The sequence below is a fragment of the Scyliorhinus torazame genome, chromosome 23, assembly GCF_047496885.1.
Source record: "Scyliorhinus torazame isolate Kashiwa2021f chromosome 23, sScyTor2.1, whole genome shotgun sequence".
In the NCBI taxonomy this organism is placed as follows: Eukaryota; Metazoa; Chordata; class Chondrichthyes; order Carcharhiniformes; family Scyliorhinidae; genus Scyliorhinus; species Scyliorhinus torazame.
In genome coordinates, this window is record NC_092729.1 from 38,858,474 (window position 1) to 38,874,379 (window position 15,906).

At 62.9% G+C, this 15,906-nt stretch overlaps 1 protein-coding gene across 1 annotated transcript in view; it reads left to right on the forward strand.

Moving 5' to 3' along the window:
* tsen34 (TSEN34 tRNA splicing endonuclease subunit) overlaps positions 1-12,938 on the forward strand; it is a 74,228-nt gene extending 61,290 nt beyond the window's left edge. Inside the window, exons 3-4 of the mRNA XM_072489124.1 lie at positions 10,326-10,607; positions 12,709-12,938. Of these exons, the coding sequence (XP_072345225.1) occupies positions 10,326-10,607; positions 12,709-12,896 (470 nt within the window). The 3' untranslated portion in view covers positions 12,897-12,938. The remainder of the gene's footprint in view (positions 1-10,325; positions 10,608-12,708) is intronic.
* Positions 12,939-15,906: the final 2,968 nt, after the last annotated feature.

Consider the following 15,906-nt stretch of genomic DNA (forward strand, 5'->3'; position numbering starts at 1 on the left):
CTCGGTCAGACCCACACTCGGAGCACCGTGCACAGTCCCGGTCTCCGTATCCCCCGGTCAGGCCCACACTCGGAGCACCGTGCACAGTCCCGGTCTCCGTATTCCTTCGTTAGACACACACTCGGAGCACCGTGCACAGTCCCGGTCTCCGTATCCCTCGGTCAGACCCACACTTGGAGCACCGTGCAAAGTCCCGGTCTCCGTATCCCTCGGTTAGACCCACACTCGGAGCACCGTGCACAGTCCCGGTCTCCGTATCCCTCGGTTAGACCCACACTCGGAGCACCGTGCACAGTCCCAGTCTCCGTATCCCTCGGTCAGACCCACACTCGGAGCACCGTACACAGTCCCGGTCTCCGTGTCCCTCAGTCAGACCCACACTCGGAGCACCGTGCACAGTCCCGGTCTCCGTATCCCTCGGTCAGGCCCACACTCGGAGCACCGTACACAGTCCCGGTCTCCGTGTCCCTCAGTCAGACCCACACTCGGAGTACCGTGCACAGTCCCGGTCTCCGTATCCCTCAGTCAGACCCACACTCGGAGCACAGTGCACAGTCCCGGTCTCCGTGTCCCTCGGTCAGACCCACACTCGGAGCACCGTGCACAGTCCCGGTCTCCGTATCCCTCAGTCAGACCCACACTCGGAGCACCGTGCACAGTCCCGGTCTCCGTGTCCCTCGGTCAGACCCACACTCGGAGCACCGTGCACAGTCCCGGTCTCCGTGTCCCTCGGTTAGAGCCACACTCGGAGCACCGTGCACAGTCCCGGTCTCCGTGTCCCTCGGTTAGACCCACACTCGGAGCACCGTGCACTGTCCCCGTCTCCGTATCCCTCGGTCAGACCCATACACGGAGCACCGTGCACAGTCCCCGTCTCCGTATCCCTCGGTCAGACCCACACTCGGAGCACCGTGCGCTGTCCCGATCTCCGTATCCCTCGGTGAGACCCACACTCGGAGCACCGTGCACAGTCCCGGTCTCCGTATCCCTCGGTTAGATCCACATTCGGAACACCGTGCGCTGTCCCCGTCTCCGTATCCCTCGGTCAGACCCACACTCGGAGCACCGTGCGCTGTCCCGATCTCCGTATCCCTCGGTCAGACCCACACTCGGAGCACCGTGCACAGTCCCGGTCTCCCTATCCCTCGGTCAGACCCACACTCGGAGCACCGTGCACAGTCCCGGTCTCCGTGTCCCTCGGGCAGACCCACACTCGGAGCACCGTGCACAGTCCCGGTCTCCGTATCCCTCGGTCAGACCCACACTCGGAGCACCGTGCACAGTCCCGATCTCCGTATCCCTCGGTGAGACCCACACTCGGAGCACCGTGCACAGTCCCGGTCTCCGTATCCCTCGGTCAGACCTACACTCGGAGCACCGTGCACAGTCCCGGTCTCCGTATCCCTCGGTCAGACCTACACTCGGAGCACCGTGCACAGTCCCGGTCTCCGTATCCCTCGGTCAGACCCACACTTGGAGCACCGTGCAAAGTCCTGGTCTCCGTATCCCTCGGTTAGACCCACACTCGGAGCACCGTGCACAGTCCCGGTCTCTGTATCCCTCGGTTAGACCCACACTCGGAGCACCGTGCACAGTCCCGGTCTCCGTATCCCTCGGTTAGACCCACACTCGGAGCACCGTGCACAGTCCCGGTCTCCGTATTCCTTCGTTAGACCCACACTCGGAGCACCGTGCACAGTCCCGGTCTCCGTATCCCTCAGTCAGACCCACACTCGGAGCACAGTGCACAGTCCCGGTCTCCGTGTCCCTCGGTCAGACCCACACTCGGAGCACCGTGCACAGTCCCGGTCTCCGTATCCCTCAGTCAGACCCACACTCGGAGCACCGTGCACAGTCACGGTCTCCGTATCCCTCGGATAGACCCACACTCTGAGCACCGTGCACAGTCCCCGTCTCCGTATCCCTCGGTCAGACCCATACACGGAGCACCGTGCACAGTCCCGGTCTCCGTGTCCCTCGGTTAGACCCGCAGTCGGAGCACCGTGCACAGTCCCGGTCTCCGGATCCCTCGGTCAGACCCACACTCGGAGCACCGTGCACAGTCCCGGTCTCCGTATCCCTCGGTCAGACCCACACTCGGAGCACCGTGCGCTGTCCCGATCTCCGTATCCCTCGGTGAGACCCACACTCGGAGCACCGTGCACAGTCCCGGTCTCCGTATCCCTCGGTTAGATCCACATTCGGAACACCGTGCGCTGTCCCGATCTCCGTATCCCTCGGTGAGACCCACACTCGGAGCACCGTGCACAGTCCCGGTCTCCGTATCCCTCGGTCAGACCTACACTCGGAGCACCGTGCACAGTCCCGGTCTCCGTATCCCTCGGTCAGACCTACACTCGGAGCACCGTGCACAGTCCCGGTCTCCGTATCCCTCGGTCAGACCCACACTCGGAGCACCATGCACAGTCCTGGTCTCCGTATCCCTCGGTCAGACCCACACTTGGAGCACCGTGCAAAGTCCCGGTCTCCGTATCCCTCGGTTAGACCCACACTCGGAGCACCGTGCACAGTCCCGGTCTCTGTATCCCTCGGTTAGACCCACACTCGGAGCACCGTGCACAGTCCCGGTCTCCGTATCCCTCGGTCAGACCCACACTCGGAGCACCGTGCACAGTCCCGGTCTCCGTATCCCCCGGTCAGGCCCACACTCGGAGCACCGTGCACAGTCCCGGTCTCCGTATTCCTTCGTTAGACACACACTCGGAGCACCGTGCACAGTCCCGGTCTCCGTATCCCTCGGTCAGACCCACACTTGGAGCACCGTGCACAGTCCCGGTCTCCGTATCCCTCGGTTAGACCCACACTCGGAGCACCGTGCACAGTCCCGGTCTCCGTATCCCTCGGTTAGACCCACACTCGGAGCACCGTGCACAGTCCCAGTCTCCGTATCCCTCGGTCAGACCCACACTCGGAGCACCGTACACAGTCCCGGTCTCCGTGTCCCTCAGTCAGACCCACACTCGGAGCACCGTGCACAGTCCCGGTCTCCGTATCCCTCGGTCAGGCCCACACTCGGAGCACCGTACACAGTCCCGGTCTCCGTGTCCCTCAGTCAGACCCACACTCGGAGTACCGTGCACAGTCCCGGTCTCCGTATCCCTCAGTCAGACCCACACTCGGAGCACAGTGCACAGTCCCGGTCTCCGTGTCCCTCGGTCAGACCCACACTCGGAGCACCGTGCACAGTCCCGGTCTCCGTATCCCTCAGTCAGACCCACACTCGGAGCACCGTGCACAGTCACGGTCTCCGTATCCCTCGGTTAGACCCACACTCTGAGCACCGTGCACAGTCCCGGTCTCCGTGTCCCTCGGTCAGACCCACACTCGGAGCACCGTGCACAGTCCCGGTCTCCGTGTCCCTCGGTTAGAGCCACACTCGGAGCACCGTGCACAGTCCCGGTCTCCGTGTCCCTCGGTTAGACCCACACTCGGAGCACCGTGCACTGTCCCCGTCTCCGTATTCCTCGGTCAGACCCATACACGGAGCACCGTGCACAGTCCCCGTCTCCGTATCCCTCGGTCAGACCCACACTCGGAGCACCGTGCGCTGTCCCGATCTCCGTATCCCTCGGTGAGACCCACACTCGGAGCACCGTGCACAGTCCCGGTCTCCGTATCCCTCGGTTAGATCCACATTCGGAACACCGTGCGCTGTCCCCGTCTCCGTATCCCTCGGTCAGACCCACACTCGGAGCACCGTGCGCTGTCCCGATCTCCGTATCCCTCGGTCAGACCCACACTCGGAGCACCGTGCACAGTCCCGGTCTCCGTGTCCCTCGGGCAGACCCACACTCGGAGCACCGTGCACAGTCCCGGTCTCCGTATCCCTCGGTCAGACCCACACTCGGAGCACCGTGCACAGTCCCGATCTCCGTATCCCTCGGTGAGACCCACACTCGGAGCACCGTGCACAGTCCCGGTCTCCGTATCCCTCGGTCAGACCTACACTCGGAGCACCGTGCACAGTCCCGGTCTCCGTATCCCTCGGTCAGACCTACACTCGGAGCACCGTGCACAGTCCCGGTCTCCGTATCCCTCGGTCAGACCCACACTTGGAGCACCGTGCAAAGTCCTGGTCTCCGTATCCCTCGGTTAGACCCACACTCGGAGCACCGTGCACAGTCCCGGTCTCTGTATCCCTCGGTTAGACCCACACTCGGAGCACCGTGCACAGTCCCGGTCTCCGTATCCCTCGGTTAGACCCACACTCTGAGCACCGTGCACAGTCCCGGTCTCCGTATTCCTTCGTTAGACCCACACTCGGAGCACCGTGCACAGTCCCGGTCTCCGTATCCCTCGGTCAGACCCACACTTGGAGCACCGTGCACAGTCCCGGTCTCCGTATCCCTCGGTTAGACCCACACTCGGAGCACCGTGCAAAGTCCCGGTCTCCGTATCCCTCGGTTAGACCCACACTCGGAGCACCGTGCACAGTCCCGGTCTCCGTATCCCTCGGTTAGACCCACACTCGGAGCACCGTGCACAGTCCCAGTCTCCGAATCCCTCGGTCAGACCCACACTCGGAGCACCGTGCACAGTCCCGGTCTCCGTATCCCTTGGTCAGACACATACTCGGAGCACCGTGCACAGTCCCGGTCTCCGTATCTCTCGGGCAGACCCACACTCGGAGCACCGTTCACAGTCCCGGTCTCAGTATCCCTCGGTTAGACCCACACTCGGAGCACCGTGCACAGTCCCGGTCTCCGTATCCCTCGGTTAGACCCACCCTCGGAGCACTGTGCAGAGTCCCGGTCTCCGTATCCCTCGGTTAGACCCACACTCGGAGCACCGTGCACAGTCCCGTTCTCCGTATCCCTCGGTCAGACCCACACTCGGAGCACCGTGCACAGTCCCGATCTCCGTATCCCTCGTCAGACCCACACTCGGAGCACCGTGCACAGTCCCGGTCTCTGTATCCCTCGGTTAGACCCACACTCGGAGCACCGTGCACAGTCCCGGTCTCCGTATCCCTCGGTTAGACCCACACTCGGAGCACCGTGCACATCCCGGTCCCCGTATCCCTCGGTCAGACCCACACTCGGAGCACCGTGCGCTGTCCCGATCTCCGTATCCCTCGGTGAGACCCACACTCGGAGCACCGTGCACAGTCCCGGTCTCCGTATCCCTCGGTTAGATCCACATTCGGAACACCGTGCGCTGTCCCGATCTCCGTATCCCTCGGTGAGACCCACACTCGGAGCACCGTGCACAGTCCCGGTCTCCGTATCCCTCGGTCAGACCTACACTCGGAGCACCGTGCACAGTCCCGGTCTCCGTATCCCTCGGTCAGACCCACACTCGGAGCACCGTGCACAGTCCCGGTCTCCGTATCCCTCGGTTAGACCCACACTCGGAGCACCGTGCACAGTCCCGGTCTCTGTATCCCTCGGTTAGACCCACACTCGGAGCACCGTGCAAAGTCAGGGTCTCCGTATCCCTCGGTTAGACCCACACTCGGAGCACCGTGCACAGTCCCGGTCTCCGTATCCCTCGGTTAGACCCACACTCGGAGCACCGTGCACAGTCCCGGTCTCCGTATCCCTTGGTCAGACACATACTCGGAGCACCGTGCACAGTCCCCGTCTCCGTGTCCCTCGGTTAGACCCACACTCGGAGCACCGTGCACAGTCCCGGTCTCCGTATCTCTCGGGCAGACCCACACTCGGAGCACCGTGCACAGTCCCGGTCTCCGTATCCCTCGGTTAGACCCACCCTCGGAGCACTGTGCAGAGTCCCGGTCTCCGTATCCCTCGGTTAGACCCACACTCGGAGCACCGTGCACAGTCCCGTTCTCCGTATCCCTCGGTCAGACCCACACTCGGAGCACCGTGCACAGTCCCGATCTCCGTATCCCTCGTCAGACCCACACTCGGAGCACCGTGCACAGTCCCGGTCTCTGTATCCCTCGGTTAGACCCACACTCGGAGCACCGTGCACAGTCCCGGTCTCCGTATCCCTCGGTTAGACCCACACTCGGAGCACCGTGCACATCCCGGTCCCCGTATCCCTCGGTTAGACCCACACTCGGAGCACCGTGCACAGTCCCGGTCTCCGTATCCCTCGGTCAGACCCACACTCGGAGCACCGTGCACAGTCCCGGTCTCCGTATCCCTCGGTCAGACCCACACTCGGTGCACCGTGCACAGTCCCGGTCTCCGTATCCCTCGGTCAGACCCACACTCGGAGCACCGTGCACAGTCCCGGTCTCCGTATCCCTCGGTTAGACCCACACTCGGAGCACCGTACACAGTCCCGGTCTCCGTGTCCCTCAGTCAGACCCACACTCGGAGCACCGTGCACAGTCCCGGTCTCCGTATCCCTCAGTCAGACCCACACTCGGAGCACCGTGCACAGTCCCGGTCTCCGTATCCCTCGGTCAGGCCCACACTCGGAGCACCGTACACAGTCCCGGTCTCCGTGTCCCTCAGTCAGACCCACACTCGGAGCACCGTGCACAGTCCCGGTCTCCCTATCCCTCGGTCAGACCCACACTCGGAGCACCGTGCACAGTCCCGGTCTCCGTATCCCTCAGTCAGACCCACACTCGGAGCACAGTGCACAGTCCCGGTCTCCGTGTCCCTCGGTCAGACCCACACTCGGAGCACCGTGCACAGTCCCGGTCTCCGTATCCCTCAGTCAGACCCACACTCGGAGCACCGTGCACAGTCACGGTCTCCGTATCCCTCGGATAGACCCACACTCTGAGCACCGTGCACAGTCCCGGTCTCCGTGTCCCTCGGTCAGACCCACACTCGGAGCACCGTGCACAGTCCCGGTCTCCGTGTCCCTCGGTTAGAGCCACACTCGGAGCACCGTGCACAGTCCCGGTCTCCGTGTCCCTCGGTTAGACCCACACTCGGAGCACCGTGCACTGTCCCCGTCTCCGTATCCCTCGGTCAGACCCATACACGGAGCACCGTGCACAGTCCCGGTCTCCGTGTCCCTCGGTTAGACCCGCAGTCGGAGCACCGTGCACAGTCCCGGTCTCCGGATCCCTCGGTCAGACCCACACTCGGAGCACCGTGCACAGTCCCGGTCTCCGTATCCCTCGGTCAGACCCACACTCGGAGCACCGTGCGCTGTCCCGATCTCCGTATCCCTCGGTGAGACCCACACTCGGAGCACCGTGCACAGTCCCGGTCTCCGTATCCCTCGGTTAGATCCACATTCGGAACACCGTGCGCTGTCCCGATCTCCGTATCCCTCGGTGAGACCCACACTCGGAGCACCGTGCACAGTCCCGGTCTCCGTATCCCTCGGTCAGACCTACACTCGGAGCACCGTGCACAGTCCCGGTCTCCGTATCCCTCGGTCAGACCTACACTCGGAGCACCGTGCACAGTCCCGGTCTCCGTATCCCTCGGTCAGACCCACACTCGGAGCACCATGCACAGTCCTGGTCTCCGTATCCCTCGGTCAGACCCACACTTGGAGCACCGTGCAAAGTCCCGGTCTCCGTATCCCTCGGTTAGACCCACACTTGGAGCACCGTGCACAGTCCCGGTCTCTGTATCCCTCGGTTAGACCCACACTCGGAGCACCGTGCACAGTCCCGGTCTCCGTATCCCTCGGTCAGACCCACACTCGGAGCACCGTGCACAGTCCCGGTCTCCGTATCCCCCGGTCAGGCCCACACTCGGAGCACCGTGCACAGTCCCGGTCTCCGTATTCCTTCGTTAGACACACACTCGGAGCACCGTGCACAGTCCCGGTCTCCGTATCCCTCGGTCAGACCCACACTTGGAGCACCGTGCAAAGTCCCGGTCTCCGTATCCCTCGGTTAGACCCACACTCGGAGCACCGTGCAATGTCCCGGTCTCCGTATCCCTCGGTTAGACCCACACTCGGAGCACCGTGCACAGTCCCAGTCTCCGTATCCCTCGGTCAGACCCACACTCGGAGCACCGTGCACAGTCCCGGTCTCCGTATCCCTTGGTCAGACACATACTCGGAGCACCGTGCACAGTCCCGGTCTCCGTATCTCTCGGGCAGACCCACACTCGGAGCACCGTGCACAGTCCCGGTCTCCGTATCCCTCGGTTCGACCCACACTCGGAGCACCGTGCACAGTCCCGTTCTCCGTATCCCTCGGTCAGACCCACACTCGGAGCACCGTGCACAGTCCCGATCTCCGTATCCCTCGTCAGACCCACACTCGGAGCACCGTGCACAGTCCCGGTCTCTGTATCCCTCGGTTAGACCCACACTCGGAGCACCGTGCACAGTCCCGGTCTCCGTATCCCTCGGTCAGACCCACACTCGGAGCACCGTGCACAGTCCCGGTCTCAGTATCACTCGGTCAGACCCACACTCGGAGCACCGTGCACAGTCCCGGTCTCCCTATCCCTCGGTCAGACCCACACTCGGAGCACTGTGCACAGTCCCGGTCTCCGTATCCCTCGGTTAGACCCACACTCTGAGCACCGTGCACAGTCCCGGTCTCCGTATCCCTCGGTTAGACCCACACTCTGAGCACCGTGCACAGTCCCGGTCTCAGTATCACTCGGTCAGACCCACACTCGGAGCACCGTGCACAGTCCCGGTCTCCGTATCCCTCGGGCAGACCCACACTCGGAGCACCGTGCACAGTTCCCGTCTCCGTGTCCCTCGGTCAGACCCACACTCGGAGCACCGTGCACAGTCCCGGTCTCAGTATCACTCGGTCAGACCCACACTCGGAGCACCGTGCACAGTCCCGGTCTCCGTATCCCTCGGTCAGACCCACACTCGGAGCACCGTGCGCAGTCACGGTCTCCGTATCCCTCGGTCAGACCCACACTCGGAGCACCGTGCACAGTCCCGGTCTCCGTATCCCTCGGTCAGACCCACACTCGGAGCACCGTGCACAGTCCCGCTCTCCGTATCCCTCGGTCAGGCCCACACTCGGAGCACCGTGCACAGTCCCGGTCTCCGTATCCCTCGGTTAGACCCACACTCGGAGCACCGTGCACAGTCCCGGTCTCCGTATCCCTCGGTCAGACCCACACACGGAGCACCGTGCACAGTCCCGGTCTCCGTATCCCTCGGTTAGACCCACACTCGGAGCACCGTGCACAGTCCCAGTCTCCGTATCCCTCGGTCAGACCCACACTCGGAGCACCGTGCACAGTCCCGGTTTCCCTGTCCCTCGGTCAGACCCACACTCGGAGCACCGTGCACAGTCCCGGTCTCCCTATCCCTCGGTCAGACCCACACTCGGAGCACCGTGCACAGTCCCGATCTCCGTATCCCTCGGTTAGACCCACACTCGGAGCACCGTGCACAGTCCCGGTCTCCGTGTCCCTCGGTCAGACCCACACTCGGAGCACCGTGCACAGTCCCGGTCTCCGTATCCCTCGGTTAGACCCACACTCGGAGCACCGTGCACAGTCCCGGTCTCCGTATCCCTCGGTTAGACCCACACTCGGAGCACCGTGCACAGTCCCGGTCTCCGTATCCCTCGGTTAGACCCACACTCGGAGCACCGTGCACAGTCCCGGTCTCCCTATCCCTCGGTTAGACCCACACTCGGAGCACCGTGCACAGTCCCGGTCTCCGTGTCCCTCGGTCAGACCCACACTCGGAGCACCGTGCACAGTCCCGGTCTCCGTGTCCCTCGGTCAGACCCACACTCGGAGCACCGTGCACAGTCCCGGTCTCCGTATCCCTCGGTTAGACCCACACTCGGAGCACCGTGCACAGTCCCGGTCTCCCTATCCCTCGGTTAGACCCACACTCGGAGCACCGTGCACAGTCCCGGTCTCCGTGTCCCTCGGTCAGACCCACACTCGGAGCACCGTGCACAGTCCCGGTCTCCGTATCCCTCGGTTAGACCCACACTCGGAGCACCGTGCACAGTCCCGGTCTCCGTATCCCTCGGTTAGACCCACACTCGGAGCACCGTGCACAGTCCCGGTCTCCGTATCCCTCGGTTAGACCCACACTCGGAGCACCGTGCACAGTCCCGGTCTCCGTGTCCCTCGGTCAGACCCACACTCGGAGCACCGTGCACAGTCCCGGTCTCCGTATCCCTCGGTTAGACCCACACTCGGAGCACCGTGCACAGTCCCGGTCTCCCTATCCCTCGGTTAGACCCACACTCGGAGCACCGTGCACAGTCCCGGTCTCCGTATCCCTCGGTTAGACCCACACTCGGAGCACCGTGCACAGTCCCGGTCTCCCTATCCCTCGGTTAGACCCACACTCGGAGCACTGTGCAGAGTCCCGGTCTCCGTATCCCTCGGTTAGACCCACACTCGGAGCACCGTGCACAGTTCCCGTCTCCGTGTCCCTCGGTCAGTGATGTTCCCCTCTCTCGGTTTCAGGCTCCGAGGCTGTTGATGTTTCGCTGGGCCCATCGAGGGAGCTGGAAGATTTGGATCGGAATTTCTCCTTCACACTGGAGAATACGCTGACGCAGATCCACACGTCCTGCCCCCACGCGCGCCAGCTGGATGTGGTGAACTGGCGTGTTCCCTCCACCGACTGGCACTACCCCGGCGACCCAGCCCACGCTCTCCGCTACTGCGTCTTCAAGGACCTCCACGACAAGGGCTACCAGCTGACCAGTGGCGGCAAGTTCGGTGGAGACTACCTCATCTACCCAGGTCTGACCAGTACCCCCCCACCCAGTCATCCCTCCCTACGTCACCCCCTCTCTCACCCGCCCCTCTCTCCCTCCCTCGCCCCCCCGCACCAACCTCACCCCATCTCTCACCCGCCCCTCTCTCCCTCCCTCGTCCCCCCTCCCCTCCCCGCGTGTCCCTCCCTATCCCTGTAACCTCCTCCAGCCCCTACAATTTTCCCCTCTTCCCCCCCCTCCCCGGTGCCCCCTCTCCCCCCCCTCCCCGGTGCCCCCTCTCCCCCCCCCTCCCCGGTGCCCCCTCTCTCCCCCCCCCCTCTTCCCCCTCTCCCCCCCCCCGGTGCCCCCTCTCCCCCCCCCCGGTGCCCCCTCTCCCTCCCCGGTGCCCCCTCTCTTCCCCCCCCCCCCCAGTGCCCCCTCTCCCCCCCCCAGTGCCCCCTCTCCCCCCCCAGTGCCCCCTCTCCCCCCCCAGTGCCCCCTCTCCCCCCCCAGTGCCCCCTCTCCCCCCCCAGTGCCCCCTCTCTCTCCCCCGGTGCCCCCTCTCTCCCCTCCCGGTGCCCCCCCCTCCCGGTGCCCCCTCTCTCCCCTCCCGGTGCCCCCTCTCTCCCCTCCCGGTGCCCCCTCTCTCCCCTCCCGGTGCCCCCTCTCTCCCCTCCCGGTGCCCCCTCCCGGTGCCCCCTCTCTCCCCTCCCGGTGCCCCCTCCCGGTGCCCCCTCTCTCCCCTCCCGGTGCCCCCTCCCCCCCCCCCCGGTGCCCCCTCTCTCCACCCCCCTCGGTGCCCCCCCTCCCTCCCCCCCCGGTGCCCCCTCTCTTCCCCCCCCCGGTGCCCCCTCTCTTCCCCCCCCCGGTGCCCCCTCTCTTCCCCCCCCCGGTGCCCCCTCTCTTCCCCCCCCCGGTGCCCCCTCTCTTCCCCCCCCCCCGGTGCCCCCTCTCTTCCCCCCCCCCCCCCCCCGGTGCCCCCTCTCTTTTCCCCCCCCCCCGGTGCCCCCTCTCTTTCCCCCCCCCCGGTGCCCCCTCTCTTTCCCCCCCCCCGGTGCCCCCTCTCTTTCCCCTCCCCCGGTGCCCCCTCTCTCCCCCCCCCCCCCCCCCGGTGCCCCCTCTCTTTCCCCCCCCCGGTGCCCCCTCTCTTTCCCCCCCCCGGTGCCCCCTCTCTTTCCCCCCCCCGGTGCCCCCTCTCTTTCCCCCCCCCGGTGCCCCCTCTCTTTTCCCCCCCCCCGGTGCCCCCTCTCTTTCCCCCCCCCCGGTGCCCCCTCTCTTTTTCCCCCCCCCGGTGCCCCCTCTCTTTTTCCCCCCCCCGGTGCCCCCTCTCTTTTTCCCCCCCCCGGTGCCCCCTCTCTTTTTCCCCCCCCCGGTGCCCCCTCTCTTTTTCCCCCCCCCGGTGCCCCCTCTCTTTTTCCCCCCCCCGGTGCCCCCTCTCTTCCCCCCCCCCCCCCCCCGGTGCCCCCTCTCTTTCCCCCCCCCCGGTGCCCCCTCTCTTTCCCCCCCCCCGGTGCCTCCTCTCTTTCCCCTCCCCCGGTGCCCCCTCTCTCCCCCCCCCCCCCCCCCCCGGTGCCCCCTCTCTTTCCCCCCCCCGGTGCCCCCTCTCTTTCCCCCCCCCGGTGCCCCCTCTCTTTCCCCCCCCCCGGTGCCCCCTCTCTTCCCCCCCCCGGTGCCCCCTCTCTTTCCCCCCCCCGGTGCCCCCTCTCTTTCCCCCCCCCCCCGGTGCCCCCTCTCTTTCCCCCCCCCCCCGGTGCCCCCTCTCTTTTCCCCCCCCCCGGTGCCCCCTCTCTTTCCCCCCCCCGGTGCCCCCTCTCTTTCCCCCCCCGGTGCCCCCTCTCTTTCCCCCCCCGGTGCCCCCTCTCTTTCCCCCCCCCCCCCGGTGCCCCCTCTCTTTCCCCCCCCCTGGTGCCCCCTCTCTTTCCCCCCCCCGGTTCCCCCTCTCTTTCCCCCCCGGTGCCCCCTCTCTTTTCCCCCCCCCGGTGCCCCCTCTCTTTCCCCCCCCCCCGGTGCCCCCTCTCTTTCCCCTCCCCCGGTGCCCCCTCTCTCACCCCCCCCCCCCCTCTCCCCCCCCCCCCCCCCGGTGCCAGTCAGAGCCCTCTGATTATCTGTTTATCTGATTCTCTGTTTCCCCCTCTCCTCCCTCCCAGGTGACCCAATGCGATTCCACGCCCATTTCATCGCAATCTGCGTCCCGTACGAGGAAGGGCTGCCTCTGCACGACACGGTGACAGCCGGTCGCCTGGGCTCCAACGTCAAGAAGACTGTCCTGCTTTGCTCTGTCACCAAGGACAAGACGGTTATTTACACGTCTCTGCGCTGGCGCGGCATCCAGTAACCAGGCCCCTGTCCACGTACTCAATAAACAGCTCGCTGTCAATCTCCGTGTGTCTGTAATCTCTCTCCACTGTCCCCATCAAACACTCCCAGGACAGGTACAGCACGGTGTGAGATACAGAGTAAAGCTCCCTCTACACTGTCCCCATCACACACTCCCCGGACAGGTACAGCACGGGGTTAGATACAGAGTAAAGCTCCCTCTACACTGTCCCCATCAAACACTCCCAGGACAGGTACAGCACGGGGTTAGATACAGAGTAAAGCTCCCTCTACACTGTCCCCATCAAACACTCCCAGGACAGGTACAGCACGGGGTTAGATACAGAGTAAAGCTCCCTCTACACTGTCCCCATCAAACACTCCCAGGACAGGTACAGCACGGGGTTAGATACAGAGTAAAGCTCCCTCTACACTGTCCCCATCAAACACTCCCAGGACAGGTACAGCACGGTGTTAGATACAGAGTAAAGCTCCCTCTCCACTGTCCCCATCAAACACTCCCAGACAGGTACGGCACGGGGTTAGATACAGAGTAAAGCTCCCTCTACACTGTCCCCATCAAACACTCCCAGGACAGGTACAGCACGGGGTTAGATACGGAGTAAAGCTCCCTCTACACTGTCCCCATCAAACACTCCCAGGACAGGTGCAGCACGGGGTTAGATACTGAGTAAAGCTCCCTCTACACTTTCCCCATCAAACACTCCCAGGACAGGTACAGCACGGGATTAGATACAGAGTAAACTCCCTCTACACTGTCCCCATCAAACTCTCCCAGGACAGGTACAGCACGGGATTAGATACAGAGTAAAGCTCCCTCCACACTGTCTACATCAAACACTCCCAGGACAGGTACAGCACGGGGTTAGATACAGAGTAAAGCTCCCTCTCCACTGTCCCCATCAAACACTCCCAGGACAGGTACAGCACGGGATTAGATACAGAGTAAAGCTCCCTCCACACTGTCCCCTTCAAACACTCCCAGGACAGGTACAGCACGGGGTTAGATACAGAGTAAAGCTCCCTCTACACTGTCCCCATCAAACACTCCCAGGACAGGTACAGCACGGGATTAGATACAGAGTAAAGCTCCCTCCACACTGTCTACATCAAACACTCCCAGGACAGGTACGGCACGGGGTTAGATACAGAGTAAAGCTCCCTCTACACTGTCCCCATCAAACACTCCCAGGACAGGTACAGCACGGGATTAGATACAGAGTAAAGCTCCCTCCACACTGTCTACATCAAACACTCCCAGGACAGGTACAGCACGGGGTTAGATACAGAGTAAAGCTCCCTCTCCACTGTCCCCATCAAACACTCCCAGACAGGTACGGCACGGGGTTAGATACAGAGTAAAGCTCCCTCTACACTGTCCCCATCAAACACTCCCAGGACAGGTACAGCACGGGATTAGATACAGAGTAAACTCCCTCTACACTGTCCCCATCAAACACTCCCAGGACAGGTACAGCATGGGGTTAGATACAGAGTAAAGCTCCCTCCACACTGTCTACATCAAACACTCCCAGGACAGGTACAGCACGGGGTTAGATACAGAGTAAAGCTCCCTCTACACTGTCCCCATCAAACACTCCCAGGACAGGTACAGCACGGGGTTAGATACAGAGTAAAGCTCCCTCTACACTGTCCCCATCAAACACTCCCAGGACATGTACAGCACGGGGTTAGATACAGAGTAAAGCTCCCTCTACACTGTCCCCATCAAACACTCCCAGGACAGGTACAGCACGGGGTTAGATACAGAGTAAAGCTCCTTCTACACTGTCCCCATCAAACACTCCCAGGACAGGTACAGCACGGGATAGATACAGAGTAAAGCTCCCTCTCCACTGTCCCCATCAAACACTCCCAGGAGAGGTACAGCACAGGGTCAGATACAGAGTAAAGCTCCCTCTACACTGTCCACATCAAACACACCCAGGATAGGTACAGCACGGGGTTAGATACAGAGTAAAGCTCCCTCTCCACTGTCCCCATCAAACACTCCCAGGACATGTACAGCACGGGGTTAGATACAGAGTAAAGCTCCCTCTACACTGTCCCCATCAAACACTCCCAGGACAGCTACAGCACGGTGTTAGATACAGAGTAAAGCTCCCTCTACACTGTCCCCATCATACACTCCCAGGACAGGTACAGCACAGGGTTAGATACAGAGTAAAGCTCCCTCTACACTGTTCCCATCAAACACTCCCAGGACAGGTACAGCACGGGGTTAGATACAGAATAAAGCTCCCTCTACACTGTCCCCATCAAACACACCCAGGACAGGTACAGCACGGGGTTAGATACAGAGTAAAGCTCTCTCTACACTGTCCCCATCAAACACTCCCAGGACAGGTACAGCACGGGGTTAGATACAGAATAAAGCTCCCTCTCCACTGTCCCCATCAAACATCCCAGGACAGGTACAGCACGGGGTTAGATACAGAGTAAAGCTCCCTCTACAGTGTCCCCATCAAACACTCCGAGGACAGGTACAGCACGGGGTTAGATACAGAGTAAAGCTCCCTCCACACTGTCCCCATCAATCACTCCCAGTACCGGTACAAAATGGGGTTAGATACAGAGTAAAGCTCCCTCTACACTGCACCATCAAACATCCCAGGACAGGTACAGCACGGGGTTAGATACAGAGTAAAGCTCCCTCTACAGTGTCCCCATCAAACACTCCCAGGACAGGTACAGCTCGGGGTTAGATACAGAGTAAAGCTCCCTCTACACTGTCCCCATCAAACACTCCCAGTACCGGTACAAAATGGGGTTAGATACAGAGTATAGCTCCCTCTACACTGTCCCCATCAAACACTCCCAGGACAGGTACAGCACAGGGTTAGATACAGAGTAAAGCTTCCTCTACACTGTCCCCATCAAACATCCCAGGACAGGTACAGCACGGGGTTAGATACAGAGTAAAGCTCCCTCTACACCGTCCCCATCAAACACTCCCAGGACAGGTACAGCACGGGGTTAGATACAGA